The 19,532-nt window shown below is 44.8% G+C and overlaps 3 protein-coding genes across 16 annotated transcripts in view; 2 read left to right on the forward strand and 1 right to left on the reverse strand.

The window, feature by feature from the left end:
• Positions 1–189: 189 nt before the first annotated feature.
• On the forward strand, positions 190–10,637 carry SSB (small RNA binding exonuclease protection factor La). Of its 2 annotated transcripts, none has more exons than XM_040603673.1 (12): positions 190–298; positions 4,938–5,012; positions 6,403–6,506; positions 6,674–6,848; positions 6,966–7,091; positions 7,191–7,291; positions 7,540–7,611; positions 7,696–7,738; positions 8,473–8,613; positions 8,990–9,173; positions 9,346–9,477; positions 10,198–10,637. In XM_040603673.1, exons 2-12 carry the CDS (start codon positions 4,947–4,949, stop codon positions 10,293–10,295), a joined length of 1,242 nt encoding a protein of 413 aa, XP_040459607.1. In that variant the 5' UTR covers positions 190–298; positions 4,938–4,946; the 3' UTR covers positions 10,296–10,637. The 2 variants fall into 2 exon arrangements, with proteins under 2 accessions (XP_040459607.1, XP_040459608.1); XM_040603674.1 differs by having other exon boundaries at positions 6,984–7,091.
• METTL5 (methyltransferase like 5) lies at positions 10,296–16,622 on the reverse strand. Of its 5 annotated transcripts, XM_040603684.1 has the most exons (9): positions 15,475–15,610; positions 15,107–15,189; positions 14,256–14,377; positions 13,463–13,577; positions 12,842–13,023; positions 12,377–12,459; positions 12,031–12,082; positions 11,338–11,387; positions 10,296–10,410 (listed from the first exon to the last, which is right to left on the reverse strand). In XM_040603684.1, the coding sequence occupies exons 3-9, from the start codon at positions 14,362–14,364 to the stop codon at positions 10,357–10,359; spliced, it is 645 nt and encodes a 214-aa protein (XP_040459618.1). In that variant the 5' UTR covers positions 14,365–14,377; positions 15,107–15,189; positions 15,475–15,610; the 3' UTR covers positions 10,296–10,356. The 5 variants fall into 5 exon arrangements, with proteins under 5 accessions (XP_040459618.1, XP_040459620.1, XP_040459619.1 ...); XM_040603686.1 differs by lacking the exons at positions 15,107–15,189; positions 15,475–15,610 and adding an exon at positions 16,523–16,622; XM_040603685.1 differs by lacking the exon at positions 15,107–15,189.
• Positions 14,964–19,532, forward strand: part of UBR3 (ubiquitin protein ligase E3 component n-recognin 3) — a 117,162-nt gene continuing 112,593 nt past the window's right edge. For 7 of the 9 annotated variants that reach the window (XM_040603632.1, XM_040603636.1, XM_040603633.1 and 4 more), the window contains exon 1: positions 16,053–16,649. In XM_040603632.1, coding sequence (XP_040459566.1) covers positions 16,198–16,649 — 452 coding nt within the window. In that variant the 5' untranslated portion in view covers positions 16,053–16,197. Of the gene's footprint in view, positions 15,065–16,052; positions 16,650–19,532 lie in introns of those variants that run through there. The other 2 variants (XM_040603641.1, XM_040603639.1) reach the window with 2 other exon arrangements.

The raw sequence follows: 19,532 nt of genomic DNA on the forward strand, positions 1-19,532 counted from the left end.
GCGGCCCCGGGCCGGTGCCGGCGCTGCGGCGGGTGCCCGAAGCCCGCGGCCCCGCCAGCCCCGCCCCCCACCGCCGCTGCGCGGCTGGAGCACGGCCGCCGACCCCGCACGCTCCCGTCCGCAGCAGCGCCTCCGCTCGCGGGGGCTGTGCCGCGGGGCCCCGCCCACCGCTGCCGCCCCGCCCCGGAAGCGGGGCCCACGTGAGGGGTGGGCGGTGCCCGTGGGGGCTGCTGGGCCGCGCGGCGCCGAGTGCGGCCTTGAGCGCGGCGGAGCGGGGCCGCGTGCCGGGCTGCGGCAGGTTTGTGCTTGGGGCGGCCTCAGCCCCGCGCCGGGCGGCTGCTCCCCGGGACGGCGCTGCTCGGGTGCTCTGCCGGGGCCGGGCCTGGGCCTGGGCCTGGGCCTCTGGGCCACGGGCCTCGATGAAGAGCGGCGTGGCGGGCCGGGCGGGCTGCCGGGCGGGTGGCGGGGCCCGGGTGGGGGAGCGGCGGCCGGGCTGGGCGGGAGCCGGTGCCCGGGGTGGCGGAGCGCGTGCTGCCCCGCTCCGCCGGCTGGGCGGAGGCGCGATGCGGGGCCCCGCCGGGGCGGGCTGAGCCGCCGCCGCCGCTCCTTCGCCCGCGCCGGCCACGCGCCCTGCGGCGCCCCGCGCGTGTGAGGCACCGCTGGTTTCTCAGCGCTGCAGGTAGAGCCCCGCTGCCGCACGTGCGGCTCCCGCCGCCCGGCCCCGCCCCGCCCCGCGGGAGCGACCCGGTGCGCAGCGGCGGCCAGGCGGGAGCCTGTGCGGCGGGGCGCGGTGTCGCCGCAGCTGTAGTGAAGTGGCCTGGACCAGCGCGGCGGCCCCAGCCACGGGGCCGGGCCCAGGGGCCGACGCGTCTGTTGCCCACGTGCTCCTTATAAGAAATTCCTTATATTGCACCGACTCGGCTCAAAAGCCAACCGTGAAAGTGGCATCTGTGGTAGTGAGCGGTGGCGGCTGATCCGCACCTCAAATAAAAAGCTGTTTCGGTGGAAGCAGCTGGTCTGCGGGCTCGGAGCTCTGGTGCAGGCTCCTGAGCAAGGTGCTGTGCGAGTAACGGCTCCCGTACTGCATCGGGGAAACGCCGTTACGGTAATGGTAATAGTGGTAAATGACTGGTGAGATGAAAATCCACCTGAGAGTTCTTTTGGGATGATGTAGCTAATACATAGTGAGAGGAAATCGTTCTAGTTAGCGGGCTTGACTGTCCTTTTCCATTTGTGATGTCAATCTCATAATTGTGTTATTTTAACTTGTTTTCATTTTGCATGGTACTGGTACAGACTGTGGACGCACAGAAGGAACAGGTCGGTGTAGCCTGCTAACAGTACTGATAGTGAAATCGTACGTAGGGTTTTGCATGCTGCTCAGACTGACTGTTCTTCAGAGGAGCTAGCTTTTTATCAGCCTTCATTGCTGCACAGTAACTGAAAAGTATCGATCTGGAAGTTGAATCCTAGCTTGTGCCAAATGACTGAGCTAAAGAGTCTGAAGTGAGCATGTGCAGCACGACTAGAATTTCTCTTAAATTAGAAGGCTGCTTCTGCTTTTATTCTAAATAGGTTAGAGCTTGATCACTGTCTGAACTGTATTTCGCACATGGCAAGCTTGAGTCTCAGTCTTGCCTTCAGTTTGTCGTTACTTGCAACTGAATGGGTGCTTTTTAGAAAAACTTTTTCAGGTGTAAGACTTAATCTGAAGGAGTTGTCCCAGGTCTCATGGTGTTTTATGCATCTTTACAGTTTGGTTTTTACCTTGAAAATACTGCTAAGGAAACAGATTTAGGTTTTTGTTTCCTCTTAGCAGTGGAGCTGAGCTGTATGGTGTGGGTGGAAAGCAACTTGCTGGTTCTGGGCATTTCGGTACCGCAAGGGAGGCAGACTGGGACAGCCATGCACTGTGAGAGCTGGGGAAGTCCAAGAAAGACAGGGTAGTCAGGGATATAAGAAGGCTGGAGGAGTTTAGGTGGCAGAAGCTAGGTGAAGACAAAAGCATATGTTCTTTCATTATACTTTGCAGCACTATTATCTCAGCATTTCTTAATGGCTTCTTGGGTATCCAACTGTAAAAAGAAGGCTGTCTTGCATATGTCAGACTGGTGTGGCTTTTGGCAAGGCTAGAAGACCCAGGCTACCCTGGACGGTTTGAGGCGGGGGTCCTCTCTAAATGACAAAACCACAGTGAAGTCAACTGCTTTACAAATGGGTTCTCTTGTAATTACCATCTCAGACGTGCTGCCTGTGTGTAATCCTCACCTTATTAACTGGGGTAGAACTGCTGGTGATTCAAGCAGCATACAGCCAAAAGCTCCCAAGTTTTATTTTAACAACTTCTGTCAAGGGAAAACTTGCTCTAAGAAATCCAGGCACCATTCAGTATGACGCAAAATGGCAAAGGCCACTGAAGGAGCAAGCAGATATGGCCTACTTGGGGGCGGGTCTGCATTTCACGCTACAGGGGAGTACAAAGCAACATTCTCCACTCAGCTCACTGTTCAACAGTGTACTTGAGACTGGCTGACCAAATGGAAGGTGGTGAGGGAAGATTCCTCTATCCAGCTCAATCTGTGTTTCACTGTGCACCAGCAGATTGTCTGTGTTCTGGAGTTCCAGAACATACTCTTAATGCATTTTCCTTAAAATGGGGTACATGACTAAAATACAAATTAATTTTTTCCCCCTGAATATGCAAGAGAACAGGGTTTTTCACATCTCTTAGTAAATTACTATATAGTCTTACACATTAATGGAGCCATACTGTGAAAAGCACCCATAAGAAAATGGTTCACTTAAATATGTTGCCTAGTGCTTAAAAAAATCTGCCACACCCGGAGAAGAGTTTGCAGTGTGAGTTAAATCACCAAACTAAGGTTTGAGGATATGAACATTTGCATGGCAGCCATTCAGTACCTTTTTTTGATGCTGAGGATATAGTTTAATGTCAAACCTAACCCACTACAACTGCTTGCTCCCAGAGAAAGGTTTTTCCAATTACTATTTTTTCTCCTGTTGCGCTCCCTGTCATTAACAGCTCCATCACTAGTGTTTTAGTCTACAAGCTGAATCAAGTCAACGACAAATCTATCTAATGGAACTGTTCTTCCCTTTCTTCTGTGGGGGTTAACTTTCTCTTGGACCAGGTGTTAGAGTAGCACACAAGGAGTGTGGTCAGTGAGTTGATCCAATGGGAAAAGCTGTGACTACTCCATAGCCTGCCATTAAATTACACCAAACTAGGTATAATGTGAAAGAGCATTGGTTTCTCTCACAAGGCAGGTGGTGGGGACAACGTCACAGGGGAGTATTAACACAGGGCCGGTACCTGCACGTGGTGATGAACTCCGTCAGTCTCCCGTAGTCAGGGTGGCAAATGTGAGACATCTCTGAAGTAACTGCAACTGCTTGTGTTCCATGGCCTGGATTTTAGTAAAGTGCTTTATAGACAAGGATCACACTGAACATAGCTGTCAACTAACACTCACTGAAGTCATGCTCTAGAGTGTTACAGTGTTAGGTACCGCTGCAAGTCCAGTAGTGGAGACCAGGATGCAAATTTTAAGACTGTAAGTGCATAGATGAAAAAGAACTACAGGCAAGTCAAAGGATGGAACTTAGCTTTGAGATCAGGAGGAGGAGGAAATGGGTGTATAGTGCAGACTGCAGTAGGCTGAACAATGATCAGTGAATTGAACTACTAAAATAAGATGGGGCTACCAGGCAGGTGTACTGATGAACGTAATTTCTTGTGACAAGGGAGTCTCAGGGGAATATTCCCTGCTTCTGTGTTGCCAGTCAGCTTGGTGCTCTGAAAGATGTTACTGTCCTGTGAGCTGCAGAAGAGCAGAATGTGTATGCTTGAACCTCTCAAACCATGCAAGACATGAGCGCAAACCCGTCTTCACTGTAATTACAGATTACTGATCTGTGAACAGGGTTAACTGAGGGCCATGAAACTACTTCATCTTCTGTAGCTGGATTTAACAAATGTGATAGTGCCCAAAGGGAGAAGGAAGATATCTGTGCTTCATAGTTCAAAACTGAATTAAAACCAATTTCTGGCAGCTTTATAAAGCTGCATTTTCCCTCAAGGATTACTCTTCACATTCTGTGCTTATCTTGCGAGCAACTAGATAGAAAATTTCTGATCTCCCTTAACTTTCTGGCCAGTATCTGCCTTTTTACCAACCTTCTAGTACCTGTAGTGATTGTTTGTGATGTACTGGGATTATATGCTTAATGCCATTTCAGAGAAGTTACTTTCAACTTAAAACATCTTACCTCTTATCAAAGATGCTTGATTCATTATTCAAGCAGAACTGCAGTGAAGACAAGTTTGTAAAGGAGAGAACTAGACATTTTTACGATGTATTGATAAACGCTGGTATTTCTTTTCCTTCCTCCAGTAAAGTTCCTTGAACTTTCAAAGATTAGTTAGGAGGCAGAAACTCGAGAAAAGTTTCTAATCATACTTACTTAGGAACATTAAACAATTTTTGTTACTGATGTTTTGCCTAGTGGTCAGACCTTGGGTTTAACTTAAAGAACAAATGTTTGTTTGTTTAAAGAACAAACTCAGGTTTGTTGCTGTTAGGTACCAACTGAGGATCCCTGCCTAGAAAAAGGTAAATAACAAATAACGCTGTAAAGTAAGTGGCAGCATGTTTCTTTACCTGTCTTCAATGTAGAATGCCAAATGCTGCCTTAACAACAGAAGTATTTTACTTTGGGGTTTTTTTTTCCAGTTGTTTCATAGTTGGAGTTCTGCAGTCATATTTAAAAGTCAGCTCATAAACATATTGCTGAAGAACTTGTCTGTTATCTTCTTTAGATGAGGCTGCGGTGAAATGCAACACTGTAAGAATATAAGTCTGTAGAAAGTACAATTCAATACATAGTGCCTTTGCTCTGTATTCTCTTCAAAACAGCTGGTGAAGATGGCTGAAAATGGAGATGGCGAAAACATGTCTATTTTGGAAAGCAAAATCTGTCAGCAAATTGAGGTAAGTTCAATTTATATTTTTGGATCTGGACTGAGATGTGGTTTTGGAGACATTCATCTGTAGGGACTTGGCTAATGGGAACTTCATAGGGAGTTAGACTTGAATCTTCAGCTCTAAAAAATGCCTGTCGCAGCTCTATGGCAGGTATTTGTAGTCTGAGTTGGAAGTTATTCTTGTCTAGAGTTACCTGTAAGACCACCATTTAAAAACAGAAAAGGTTTAAATTGCTAGTGTTTTAGATACTACAGCAAGTGAATGTATCATTAAACAATTTATTACTATGTTCACTAGGGTTATTCTGTGCAAATAGGAATGTGGATTTTAATTCTATACAACTTAATTTTGAGGTGGAAAAAATCCTCCTACTCAGGAATCTGCTGATTAAAATATCAGCACATTGCATAACTTGCTATTATGATTTACTGCTACAAATTGTAACTAAACTTATGGGCCTACTTTAAGTATTATTAAGTATTTCTAACTCTAGAGGCTTACCCCACAATGGAAGACTGAGCACATAATTTAAAATTACATCAAAACAAACCCATTTTCCTGAAGGACAAAAGTAATGCATGTGAATGCCCATTAGTATATGGAGCTGTAGTCATTATCTATGAAAAAAAACCCCACAACGAAACCAAACCAAAACAAACCCAGGGCTTGAGGAAAAACGGCTGACAAAACTTGGCTTGTGATAATGTGAGTTTGAGGTATACTAAAGGGAGAGGTATTGTTTTAAGACTTGCACTGACTTTTTAAAGCACAATGATATTGGTGGAAGCACTCCAGCTTACCCTATCGCTTCAAGTATTTGACCCTAGTTACATGACTGCTAGTAAGCAAAAGAATCTGATTAAGTTTCCTATCTTGTACTGAATCATTTTCTCATGCTGGACGTGACCAAAATAAGAACACAGTAAATTAAAGTGAAAACATTTTTTTATTTTACAGTATTTTCTTGACTGAGACCTAGAACCTCCAGTATGATTTCTCAGTGTGGCAAATACAATATTCTTGCTTATACATTCTTTAAATAAGAACTAATTTGACTTTTGACTTGGCAGAGCTTGATCAGGTTGATTAATCATTATGTTGACAGAATAAGGTTCATGCCTTTCCTAAATAAAACTGTAGTCTACTTTTGCCTCATTAGTCCCATTGGATGAAGCAATGGTGTTTTTTTTATAGTCGACATGTTGCAGCTAACTTCTGGAAAAGTATCCTGTTAAAGCAGGAAGTAGTAATTACAGAATTTCTAATTGTTCAGACTAATGAATTTTGGTATGTCTCAATCCACTGCAGGAAGTTTTCAGATGAAAATAAGCTTTTTGGGACTGAACATTCAAAGACAAATCTCTCTCCCTGCCTCTTTCCCCCTTCTTTTTTGCAGTACTATTTTGGCAATCACAATCTACCAAGAGACAAGTTCCTAAAGGAACAGATCAAACTAGATGATGGCTGGGTGCCTTTAGAAGTAATGATCAAATTCAACAGGTAAAACAAAGTACAGCTAATCTGGGTGGAAGGGTAACTTTCAGCTACTTATCTCTGTTTGGGGCCAAATGTCTCTGGTCTGCATGAACAACTTGTATTGCTGTTTTAACATTTGGCTTCCGCTTTGCCTATGTATTTGTAATAACCTGTGTCTGCTTACTCAATAGGTTAAGTCGCCTTTCAAAAGATTTTAGTGTTATTGTAGAAGCACTAAGAAAATCCAAGACTGGTTTAATGGAAATAAATGAAGACAAAACTAAAATCAGAAGGTCTCCAAACAAACCTCTTCCTGAATTAAATGACCAGTATAAGGCTGCAATTAAAAACAGATCTGTATATGTTGTAAGTGAACTTCCTTTGCTCTGTGCTGTTCTGCATGACTTTGAAAACTAAGTAAAGCTTGAATTAGACTAGATACATTATAACTTTTAAGTGTCAGTTTGTTGCATATAATCCAAGCTTGTTGCTGTCTTGCAGAAAGGCTTTCCACTAGATGCAACTCTTGATGATATCAAAGAATGGCTTGAGGATAAAGGTCCAGTTGAAAACATTCAAATGAGGCGAACGTTGCAGAGAACATTTAAGGTAGCTCTTGCAGTGAACGGTTAGAGCTGGGGCAGGGATGCCCTGTTCTGAAATTCTGTTCAATAACTCTAACACTGAATGCCTTTTACCTTTTAACAGGGCTCAATATTTGCAGTTTTTGATAGTGTTGAATCTGCTAAGAAGTTCACAGAGATCCCAAACCAAAAGTACAAAGACACAGAGCTGATAGTACTTTTCAAGTAAGTCCACTGAACTGATGTATGAACTAATAATGGTCAGGGGTGGATTTAGACAAGAACTTGGCTTGGACCCGAGAAGTGTAAGTTTCTGCACTGTTGTACAGGTAGAAAAGCTAGCTGTGCCTTTTGGAGACTAGCACCTCAACTCCAAAAGATAATATCAACTGTCTCTTGGCTACCATGGTCTTACTTTATAATTACAATGGAATACTTTAAGTGGTATTAACTTAGCTTATATTCTGTTGAAGGGAGGAGTATTGCACAAAGAAGAATGAAGAAAGGAAACAAAACAAAGTAGAAGCTAAAGCAAGAGCTAAACAGTAAGTCATTATCAATTGAAGTGCCTGGTTTTGTTCACCTGACCACATTTGAACCAACTCTTAACTAATTTAACTTTTCTACAGGGAAAAAGAAGAAAAACAGAAACAAGCAGCAGATGCTGAAATGGTATGTTTTTTTAAAATCTCTGTACTTGAAAACTATGCAATGCTTGCTTTTGTACAGCTTTTCAGTCCACACAAAACAAACACGCTCCTGCAGCTACATTTTATAAAGTTAACGTGGGATATTCAGAGTGTGGAAGCACTTTCCACAAAATAATTTCAGCTTTTCCAGCTAACTTACAGCAAGGCTGTGTTTTGTCATGGTATTTAATCTTACTTTCAAGAGAGTAATTTTATTTAAAGGATCATATCCTGAATTTAAATTATTAGGCATGTTTACCTGTTCAGAAATTATCCTGAATGCACCATTGCAATGACTGTTTCTTCTGTGGTATTTAAAGGATCCAGTAAGGATTTATGTCAGTGTTACATAGATTTTCAACCTGAGGTGTCAGCCTTCAGAAAACTGTTTTGTAGAAATCAAAGAGTATAACTTTCTTGTGGGAAAGGAGTCCTAACTTCCACATAAATCTGTCATAGTAAGCAAAGAAAATTTAAAGAAGGGGAAAATAAAACAAAAAAAGGAGGAGGTGGGACATAGCATGCAAGACCTGGACATCAGCATAAGTAAGCTATGTAGCAAGAATGGTTGGGTTACTGATGGTGCTAAGGGGGGGTGACTTCAGATTATCACTATCATGTTTTTATAGTTTTAGGATTGATGGGGAGAAAAAATTAATATTCAAGCTTGACTCTTCAACAAAAATTTACTTTTAAAAAAATTATTATTTCATTTAGAAGTCTCTGGAAGAAAAGACAGGATGTCTTCTGAAGTTTTCTGGTGATCTAGATGATCAAACATGCAGAGAAGATCTCCATGATGTATTTTCTAATCATGGAGAAATCAAATGGATACACTTTGTCAGAGGTGCAAAGGAGGTCAGTAGACTCTTAAGCAGTTAAGATCTCTGTATTAAAGTTTGAAACTGAATGATTAAGTGCTTATTCTGTTATGTAATCAATAAGAAATTATTTATTTGACTTGGGGAATTGCAGAATATTTAAAGAATTAAATTGTTCCCTTAAATTCTTTCAAAAGAACATATAATGGTTCCAGCCTTCTCAGTTGCTACAGTCAAAATTGAGCGTGAATGTTTGTTAGGACAGTCTGAGGGTTTTGCTTCAGTCTACACATATTTTACATCATGCAGGAGCCATGAACTTGCTAAGATACCTAACAGGGTATGTTGTTCATTATTCTAGCTGATTTTTTTTGCAGTAAGATTCAAATGCAAATGCCACTCTTCTTTTTAAGGGTATTATCCTATTTAAGGATATTGCAAAAGAAGCTCTGGAAAAAGCCAAAGAAGCACATAATGGAAACTTACAGCTTCGAAACAAGGATGTTACATGGGAAGTGCTAGAAGGAGATGCAGAGAAAGAAGCTCTGAAAAAAATACTGGAAGATCAGCAAGAATTGCTGAAACAGAAAACAAAAGGTCCTACTTTTATTGGTTTAAGCATTTATAATGTCCTAGAAGTGGCATTGTGTGAAAGTAACTGTAAATAGTGAATACGTACTAAACACTGACTAACTGTAAAGCATTCTTTTGAGCTTGCCAGTTTAAAATACAAATGATACAGAGTTCCTGACATCTTATATCCCCACAGGACGCAAAATTAAAGGAAAAGGAAGAGGGGGGAAGATACCTCAAGGTGTGCACAAAGGAAAAGTACAGTTTCAGGGCAAGAAAATAAAATTTGAGAATGAAGAAGAAGGTGGTGAAGTGGACAGTAAAACAGGTAAGTCTTCTGTGCACTGGATGCAGCTTCTTTAGTACCCAGTGCTACCTTCTGCAGAAGTACTCATGTTTCTTAGAAGCGTTTCATATTTGGCCCTGCACTGTAGTATTTCTGTCCTGTTGTCTGTATCTTTAAAGTAACTTCAACGGTCTTGTACTTGATTCCTTCCAGAGCTGTCCAAAAAGCATATTAAAATCATTACTAAATAGCTGAGGCTGTACTGCAGGGCTGTTCAAAGCATTCTGCATTGAAAGATGCTGGTTGTTGGCAACGTTATACAACTATACAGACCCAGTCTCTTGAGTGGTGATTTTTTTTTTTTTCTTTCCACTTGAGGGTATGAGAAAACAAATAGTTTTACATATTGGTATTTAGTTTGGAGAAGATGAAGAGCTAAGCTTCTGTTCATTAGATAACAGTACTTCCTTAAACAAAACCCAGTGAAACCTACTCCTGTTAGATTATTTCTCTTCATCTTCTTACCTGCTCTCCTGCTGTGACATTATACAGGGAAGAAGCTCTTAAGATTTAGTATTTTAGAACATATAAAAGCTTTAAGTCGCAGTAGTAAGTAAACCCTCTAGCACAGCAGTGGCTGGGAATAAACTAGGACTCATCCTTGAACTTACATGGTAGGAAGGGTTTGGTTTTTTCAGAAGCTTTCAGGTAATACTGAAATGCTTTCCTTTACTGTAAATAACTACATATTCGATCTTGCAGAACCAGCAAGTCCCAAGAAGAGACCACTAGAGGAAATGGAAAAAGAGGAGCCTGCACCAAAACAACTGAAAACAGAAAATGGAGATGGAGATCAGTAATACAAAAATAAAACCAGATCGTTTTTATTGTTCCATTTTCAATAGGTTTTAAAGTCATGCTTCAGTTCAGAAGTTTCTTGGCAGAAAATCTAATGAAATCCACTTCAATGTCAACCTACAATGAGAGGAAAGCTTCATATTGTTGGGTTACAGTTTTTCTGTTTAAGCATGCTTACTCTTAACATACCACCCTGGAAAACTCTTTTATATTTATAGTTTTGTTTATACTGTCAGATCCTCTCAACTTCTCTGGCACCTCATTCAAATGTAAAAGGTTCTGGACTTTGTAATCTTGCGGTTATGTTAAATAGCAGCTTCAAATAAATTCAGGACTTAAAACTGCTTACTGCTGAAGCCTGGATGTTAATGTAATATAAAGCTGTAACTGTGAAGTAGTAAAGCTGAAGCACAGACTTCATTTAAGTTCAAGACACCAAGAGAATAGGTACAGCTGGATAAAACTTCTAATCTTTGCTACTCCAGTCTTGCTCAGTCTACTGCAGGATTCTCTACTTCCCCTGTGGCAAAGGGATAGATGTTTTCTGGGTCAGCATTCAGCATCCAGGAACTTGGCTGTAGGCTTAAGCTTCTGTACTCTAGCATCCTGTCTGGATCTTCTGTTGTGCGTTGAAATGCACAGCTTCTTCCTGCCCCCTCTAAGATGGTTTCAGAACACTGAAATAATGCTGCAGCTGTGAAATCCTAGTTACTCTGGCCTTCATTATTTATTCAGTCTTAAGTTCCAGTTGCAGACAGGATCAAGCAAATAATTACTAAAAGCTGAGTCAGGGCTACCTGCTGCTTTTTCGCATCTAGTTGTAATGTCTGCTTCGTATTACAATGCTTCTTTTCCCTATTCAATTACAAAATGTAGTAACAGCAATGGAACTTGATGCCATCGTAATGAACTTGTCTCAAGTGCTGTGAGCATTCCCCATCCAGTACATATTGCCCTGAAACTTAAATTTTCTTAAGTAGAATTTATTTACCTGCCTAGTACAAGACAGAGCATTTTCTCAGTTAAGTTAGGTTTTATACTTACTGATTTCTTCTTATGGAACTTGTATGATGCTGGTAAGTCATATTTAAGTTCTGCAAACAGTACAAAGAATCCTTGTTACACTAGAATGATTATTAAGTCAATTAACTTACATTACACCCACGTTCTATTTCTTCTGTTGCCCTCTGACTAGATAACTGTCTTGACCTCTGGACTAGATTAAGTGAACATTTAGGCCAACCACATCAGACAGTATGTGGATGGCTTAAATGCAGTTGTGTTTCAAGCACTTGTGCAACTTCCATGTTGCATGAATGTATGCATATGTCCATCCAGCACTATCCACCTGGTGATAGTTAAGAATTGGGAGGATACTTGAACTGTCACTATAAGTACAGGATTTTTTTTTGTGTGAGGGCTGACCTGCGTGTTGCTTTTGTTATTCAGCAACAATTTCTTTGTGAAGCAGGAAGGTAGGCAGCTTCTGCTTGAAGGCAAAAACTAGTCCTGGAAGAAATCCAGTTCTAATTCTGCACAGATCAGAGCTTTATTAAATGCCTGCTTGTATTTTAGCCAGGTAGCAAGGTATATATCTAAACAACCCAACCAAAGCCAAAATGGCTGCTTAAATAAAGGCTGTCATTTTCAATATTAAATCACACATTTATCTCAGGCTGTTAAGACTGGTTAGCCCCCAAAGAGATGCTTTGGTTTTTAACAATAAATTAATCTTACCTGCTATGACTTCCATCTTCACTTCCCATTCGTCTGCTTTCTTTTGAATGTGCTACAATATTAGATAAAGGTAAATTGAAGAGCTAGTTTCTATACCATCTTATAAACCCCTGTACTTATTTAAGAAAGTCTCCTGTGCTTTTGTTTTTCAAGTTGAAACATTAGATAAAATATTTATCTTGATGTATGCGAGATCATGGTTATTCGACATGATTAGTATAAACCCAAGCCAAGTTTCATACCACACAAAGGTGTGAACAAATCAGTGAAGCTATAGACAACATCATTAAATGCCAGCTATTTCATTGCCTGGTTAGTGCTTGCCCTACTAAAATGAAGAACTTACCTGCCGCGTTGAAGTTTTGTGAAGGGAATATACAGCTGTTTTTGCCATTTGTAAAGCAGTTTTCAGAAAAATCATATCCATTCCTAAAGGAATGATGAAATAATTAGAATTGTCAAATGCAAGCTTAAACTAGAGGATTTAAAGATCTGCTTCATGCTTCTCTGGAGTCACAGCTATTTGAGACGGCACTGAATACATTAAGGTACAGACAGTATTTCTAAAACTCACCCAATTGCTTTTAGTAAAAGCAAAAAATGATAGGGATATGAAATAGCTAGTACTGTTTCTTTCAGACCCAGTGACTGTTAATTACAATGTTAAAGTTGTTAATCTGTACTTAGGAAACTGATTCCAGATCAACAAAACTCTAGGTAATGGTAATAAGGAAGGGAGATGCTTCTTTGAAAGTGTTGCCCTTGCTATTTCATTTCTAGTAATTTCTAACCGACTTTCAGAATTACCAACCTTTATTATGCTTGGTACCAAACGGAGGGTTCATAATAACTGTGTCAAAAGTCTCTGACATGGCGTCAGAAAAAGAACAGACATCACACTGAACCATGTTGACATTCGTGAGCTCAAAGTCTTCAATATTGCTATTAAATATTTGCAGTGCATCTGCATCAATGTCAAACCCCACACACAATCTATTAAGAAAAAAAAAAAAGGTGTCACATATTAGTGTTCTGCAAACCAAAACAGTGTTTAAATACTAAAGTTTTGAAAGGGATCTGTGCACACAACTTTATCTCAGAAACCTAACAAGCATACACTATAAATTCAGTGCTGACAAAAATGCAAGTAGCTCCATTGCCCTTTCTCAAATATCCTTTTAAAGTTTGTGAAGGAAGTTTCATGTATTCATTTTGTGCTTCACGACAAAGCAAACATGACTTCCAAATTCATGGCAACTGTCCACCTCTTCCACTATTGGAATAGTTACTGACTGTCTAAACATATTAAATAGCCTAATTATGCACAGATACCTAAAATTAGTTTAGTTCAGCATTACTATATTATAATCTCATTTTCTACTCTTCTGTGCCAGAAAAAAAACACAATCAGCACTTAGTATCAAGTACTTACCCTGCTCCTAACATTGCACTACCAATGCTGAGCATGCCACAACCACATCCTAAATCTGCAATTGTTTTGTTTTCAATATCATCAAACGTATTGTGAATTGTATAAAGCATACGTGCTGGGGAAAAAAAACAACAAACCACAGGTCAATAATATCAAATATGCATCCAATTAATCAAGACAAGCTACCTCTGCTTTCAGAAAACTCTGGACTAAAGCTTTTTTTGTCATGCAAAATTGAGCTGATGTTCTCACTGCCTGTAATTCTCTTTCATTTATACGTGAAAACAAGTCAAAAGCATTTTGGTGAGTTGCAGAGCTCTACATCTTTGATGGGGAGGTTACACATAGAGCTGTTCGCATTTTTTGGGGGAAAAGTACACCTCTAAGTTTTTTTGAGGAAAACCAATAAAACTAAGTAAAATACTGGGGAAAAAAATCATAATTAGGGTATCAATGAGTGTCTGTATATAGACTTTATTTTCTCTGTATCATGAAATAAGTCCATTTCAGCTTTCTTATTTACAGATTAAGATGTTTCTATCACAACATTATCTTTTAAATCAATTTACTTGATTTTTGGATTGCACGTTAACAGTATCCTTCCAATGAAAAGAAGCTAACAGATCATTAAAATATAATTAATTACTTTTCTGCTGGGTATTTCTCAACTACTTTAGTGGAAAGACCTCAAAGGAGACAATACAGTAGAAACACTTTTAAAATTTTTTATTTTGTTTCAAAGTGCTGCTGAAGAACTAGCAAAAAAGAGAATGGTGCTGTAGTTAACCGCTACCTGCGATATGAGGGCTTGTTGGATACTGCTCAAGGAGTAGTTTTGGGCTTTCAAAAGTATCAACTTGTTGAAGACAGCTTTCCAGTTCTTTGAGCTTCAATTTCTTCATGTTTATAGCTTCACTAAGGGAAATTACATTAAAATGTGATCGGTTACAACTATATAAATAAGCTACGTATTATCTTTAATTATTTTATGCTTAAACCGCCACTGTACTCCTCAGCACCTCCCCGGTGCCCCCCGCAGCCGCTCCCAGGGCCGCCGCGCCTGTGAGGGAGGGGGCGGAGCGCGGCGCCGCCGCTCGCCAGGCCCCCCCGGCCCGCGGTAGCCCCGGCCCCCACGCACCGCCAGCGGCCGGCTCCCGCCCCCGCCTGGGCGCCCACCGGCCCCGCGCCCGCCTCGGCCCGGGGCTCCGCTCCTACCGACAGGCCCCAGTCCGCCGGCGGCAGACGCGTCCAGGCCTAAGCGGAGCAGGAACCGAGGCCCCGGCACAGCTACCAACCGCACCGGCCGCTCGCCCAGCAGGACCCCCGCCGCGGCCGCAAAGCCGCTGACTCGCACGCAGCTGCGCCGCCGCCCTGTGCGCCGCCTCCGCTCACCGCAGCCCCAGCGGGGCGGGCTGAGGCGCCGGGCCGGGCCGATGCGGGGGGCGCCGCCTTGCACTTCCGCCGCGCCGCCCGGCCCCTGCCGCAGGCCACGGGTAGCCGCCCCTGCCGCCCGAGCGGGGCCTACGGGAGGGAGGTGCAACCGACGTTCCCCGGTTTTTAATTAGCAGATGTTAGCTCCGACTGTCGCGTATCATCAACGTGGTACGTTTTATTGCAGTCTTATGTGCTACCGCTGTTACGCACCTGCAAAAGCCCGGTCTCCCAGGCACGTCCCCCAGCACTGTTGAGCGCCATTAGGGACGGAAAGCCAGGAAACGGGCTGCTACCTGTCCGGTGGGAAGAACCGTCACTGAGAGAAAAGGAACAGATCTACTGGCTTGTGTTTTCCTTCCTCTGATCCTGGAGGGAGCCCTACTGCAGCCTGTGCCCGATATTCCCCGCCCTTAAGGAACCGGCAGGCAGGTCGGCAGCAGGTGGGCAGCCGCAGAGCACCAGCGGCCAAGCCCTGCCTTGGGCACCTGGGGGGTTGCTGCTGTCACATAAGGTTACTGTCGCTTAGGGACAGATGTTTTTTTCTTCTAAGGCTTTCCATTACACAGGTGAAAATCTACCTGTCGAGCTGTACAAGTGCTGGTCAGCATGCAAGCTACGGTAATTCACATCCAAACACGCTCTCCCCTGGAGGGAGCGTGCGGACGCGCCCCAGTGCCTCAGGCCGCCCGGACACTGCGGCGAGCCCGGCGGGCCCGTGGCCGCCCAGGCGCAGGAGCTGCCAGCGGGGCGCCGCGCTGCCGCCCCAAGCGGGGCTGCCAATGGCAGCGAGCGCGCAGCCGCGGGCCCGAAGTCTCCGAGGTGCCTCCCGCGCCCCCCGCGCAGGTACCTCTGACCTCAGAGCCGCCGCCTCAGCCCGACGGGGCCCGGGCGGGGCGGCGTTATCCCGGCAGCCGCTTCGCTCGAGGAGCGGCTCGGTAACAAAGAAAACTCGGCCGCCGGCGCGGCCCGGCCCGGTGGGCCCCTCCAGGCCGCTCCCCGCGCCCCCGTCCTGACAAGACCTTTGAGGCGCGCGGGCGGCGACATTTTGCGAGGGGGCGGCGCGGGCCGCGCACCTGCGCGCTGCCGGGGCGCCGCGGCCGGCGGGGAGGGCAGAGGAAGAGGAGGGGTAATGTCAGGGGAGGGGAGAGGCAGTGTCAGGAGGAGCGAGCGGGCGGCGGGGAGGGCGCCGGTGCCGCGGCTATCGCGAGAGGGAGGCGCCGCTGGGAGAGGAGAGAGGGCGGCGGGGGGAGCCCCAGAGCCGGGAGCCCGGCGCAGCCGTAACGGCTCCTCAGTTTCCCATCATGGCGGGGGCCGGCGCCAGCGGCCGGGATAAGCGGGAGACGGCGGCGCGGCTGAAGACGGTGCTGGGCGGCGAAAGCGGCGCGGCGGCGGCGGCGGAGCTGCGGGCGCTGCTAGAGCGAGTGCTGGCCCCGGCGGCGGGCCCGGGCGGCGGCGGCGGCGAGGCGGCGGCCGAGGCGCTGGAGTGGTGCCGCTGCCTGCTGTCGGGCGGGGAGCCCTGGGACAGCTTCGTGCAAGCCGTGCGGGCCTACGACCCGGCCACGCTGTGCGGCCTGGTGTGGACGGCCAACTTCGTGGCCTACCGGTGCCGGACGTGCGGGATCTCACCCTGCATGAGCCTGTGCGCCGAGTGCTTCCACCAGGGCGAGCACGCCGGGCACGACTACAACATGTTCCGGAGCCAGGCGGGGGGCGCCTGCGATTGCGGCGACAGCAACGTCATGCGGGAAGCCGGGTGAGCGCCGGGCGGCCTCGGCGGGGCGGGCGGGCACCTGCCGGCGGGGGCGGCCCCCGCGCTGGGCGGCAGAGGTGTGTCCGCGGCGCAGCCCGGCGCCTCCCTGCGCGCCGGGGGAGGGGGGCCGGGCCGGCGGGGCACCTGCTGCCCTGCGGGTCGCCGGCCTCCCGCCCTGGCTGCGGGGCCGCTCTCTGGAAACGGCGGCAGGGCCGGGCTGAGCCGGGGGTCGGCCCCGCCTTCGCGGCCGCCAGCCCCGGCGGGGGTCCGGCGAGGTGGCTTCCTTCTTTGTCGGTGCGCCTGTGCCGGTTTTTAGGACGCTCGTTTGCAGATCGCGTTGCCCTTGCACCCAGTGCCGGCCCTTAGGGAAGCTGGTGAGGCGGAGTGCATGGCCGGCAGTACCTGTCAGCTTCCAGCTGGCTGCCTTGGCCGAGCGCAGCTAACCGCGAAGTGTGTCCAAATACTCTTGGACTTTGCGTGAGCAAATATACCGAAGCGAACAGATTGAGTAAGAGGGAGCCATTTTTGCGTGTTCTTCCAGTCTGCACTTCATCTTGCCTTCTGTTTTTGCTATTCTCAGCTGTAAATCACAGGATTCAGTAACTCTTGGATGGATACAACAGGGCAGGGTTCTGTAGAAATCGGAAGTCTTTATATCCTGTAAGGATGCAGACCTACTGGAGGCAAGACTTGAGCACTTGGTCAGGTGAAGAGGCATGTGGTACCTCACTATACCTGCCTTTGTTCCCTTTGTACTCACCAGTAGAAGTGATCCATTGACCAGCTGTTGGGTGGAGGTGATACCTAGCCAGTAAACTTCACGTTTCATAGCGAGGTGTCTTTGGAGCTCCCTGTGTTCCTGTTCATTCACCAGAGAGCTGGAGACTTCACCAGAAGACAGTTTGGAGTGCTTGAGTGAGGCCTCCTTCTGATTAGCTTTCTAGAATAGTCTCAATCTTGCTTGGCTTAGCCTGAGTGGGATGACATGGTCTCCTAAGAGCCGTCCCACCTCTTTCTAATAAATCCTGACTTGTGGTTTACCTAGCAGAAACCACTTGGAACATATATAGAAATAGTAATGCATTTTCCTTGGTTCTTTTCATGTTTTTAACATTTACATCATATAATACTGCATCGCTCACTCTGCATCTTAAGATTCCCTCTCCTTCTGCATTTCTGCTTAGAGATTTCACTAATCCTGTTTTTTCCTGTTGCTTGGAGGTTGTTGTCTTGACTGTGGCTTCTGGTTTTTTGTTTCTTCTTATGTTTTTTTCCTTTGTTTCTCTTACTGTCTTCCCTCGTAATTTCTTTGTTCTTTTTGGTGGAATATTTTCTCATTGGTAGGCCCCCTCCAATGGAAGAGTATTTTTCCTCCTTTTGTTTTCATTGATCTTCAGTGGTTTCAAGGGGCTACTCTTGAAGTGATTCTTTCTTTGTCAGTTCTTGTTCAACTTCTGGTGGTTCTGCTTTCCTCAGTATCACCGAAGTAACAGCTCCCCTCGATCCTGAGAAGGAAGAAAAAAAATTTAATGTCCCTTCTTCCAGTGCTCAGTGTGGGATAGATATAGGGCTCCTCTTAGTGGTAGGATTTTAATAGAGCACAGACAAATTGAACTACTTTAGGTGAATATTAAAATGACTTCTGATACTCCTCTCATCCTGGAGTTTATAATGTTCACAATTGTCTTCTATTTTACGGTTTTCTTCTTGAGGAAAGCTGATTTGATAAAGAAGAAATAAAAAATGCTGTTAAATTTGCAGTGTAAACCAGATGCAAACCCTGAGGGAGTATGAATATTTTCCTCATTTCTGTTATATTTTCCCTACTTGTTACTTTTAATGGTGGAATTTGAGAGTAAATTGTCTTGGGCATGAGGTAGGGCCCTTCAGGAGGTTTGATCATTCTAGATAAACAATTCCATAGTATCTGTTCAGAAACAATGCTCTTTGAGTTGAGCAGTAGATTTTCCAGTCCTTGTGGACACACCGGAGGACAATACATGACAGTACATGGGTGTCTGCACTCAACATAAGGTCACTCCTGCTTATATAAAGAACTGATGTTAAGCCAGCGCAATTAAGTGAACTAGAAACTGTTTGCTGTGCAAGACAAAGTAAGTTAAGCTTAAACCAATGTGAAAACATTGATGTGTGCAAACACATGCATTTCTACCTATTGACTTGCATTGCTTCAATGCAGCATGTTTAGATAAACTGATTTGTCTATACAAATCAATTGCACAATTACAAAGATAATGCTTTACATGTTAAAGTTAGGAGGCCCTCATGGTAGATTCAGGAAATTGGAGTGTGTCTAGCCTAATATAACCTTGGCCACTGCAGGCTAGGCTTCTATTAATAGTAAGGGAATCAAATGTGGAGCCTACTTACGAACTTTATCTACCATCTGCCCGCTCAGATAAAATTTTGTGTAGAAACTGTATACGAACATTGTAAGTAACAGTATTTTGGTTTTGTTGGTTCTTGTTATCTGGCTTATCATGTTCAGAGTTTTTTGATTTGATACATCTCAAAAAATACTTCTGATGAAGTCTTAGTTAACTTATCTGCTATAAAGGAAATTTCTCCAGCATACCATCTGGAATATCTTTTCATTTCCTTTAAGGTGGCTAATGTAAATCTAGAGATGGGTTTTGTCGGTGGTGTAAGGAAGTGTGTGTTAATCTTTTATTACTAATTAAATCTATAATTTACTTTTTAGAGATAACTGAGTGTTAATTTTTCATTTCTGATGCCAGGAAGCTGGAGTATCACATATTAGATGGATGCTGATTTGCTTTAAGTACCTTGTGTAATTCTCATTTGTTTCAGAAAAATCAAGTCACATTTGTGAACCTTTTGATTCTCATGCAAATTTCAGTGTTT

The sequence above is a fragment of the Falco naumanni genome, chromosome 8 (genome assembly GCF_017639655.2).
Source record: "Falco naumanni isolate bFalNau1 chromosome 8, bFalNau1.pat, whole genome shotgun sequence".
Taxonomy (NCBI): Eukaryota; Metazoa; Chordata; class Aves; order Falconiformes; family Falconidae; genus Falco; species Falco naumanni.

What these genes read in the sequence shown, in the direction of transcription:
- SSB (XM_040603673.1), top strand. Translation starts at nt 4,947, where the DNA reads ATGGCTGAAAATGGAGATGGCGAAAACATGTCTATTTTGGAAAGCAAA. An exon ending in AAATCTGTCAGCAAATTGAG is followed by an intron (nt 5,013 to 6,402) that starts GTAAGTTCAATT and finishes TCTTTTTTGCAG; the next exon opens with TACTATTTTGGCAATCACAA. An exon ending in TGAAGTGGACAGTAAAACAG is followed by an intron (nt 9,478 to 10,197) that starts GTAAGTCTTCTG and finishes TCGATCTTGCAG; the next exon opens with AACCAGCAAGTCCCAAGAAG.
- METTL5 (XM_040603686.1), bottom strand. Translation starts at nt 14,364, where the DNA reads ATGAAGAAATTGAAGCTCAAAGAACTGGAAAGCTGTCTTCAACAAGTT. An exon ending in TGGTACCAAGCATAATAAAG is followed by an intron (nt 12,460 to 12,841) that starts GTTGGTAATTCT and finishes TCATTCCTTTAG; the next exon opens with GAATGGATATGATTTTTCTG. An exon ending in AGTTCCATAAGAAGAAATCA is followed by an intron (nt 10,411 to 11,337) that starts GTAAGTATAAAA and finishes CTCTCATTGTAG; the next exon opens with GTTGACATTGAAGTGGATTT.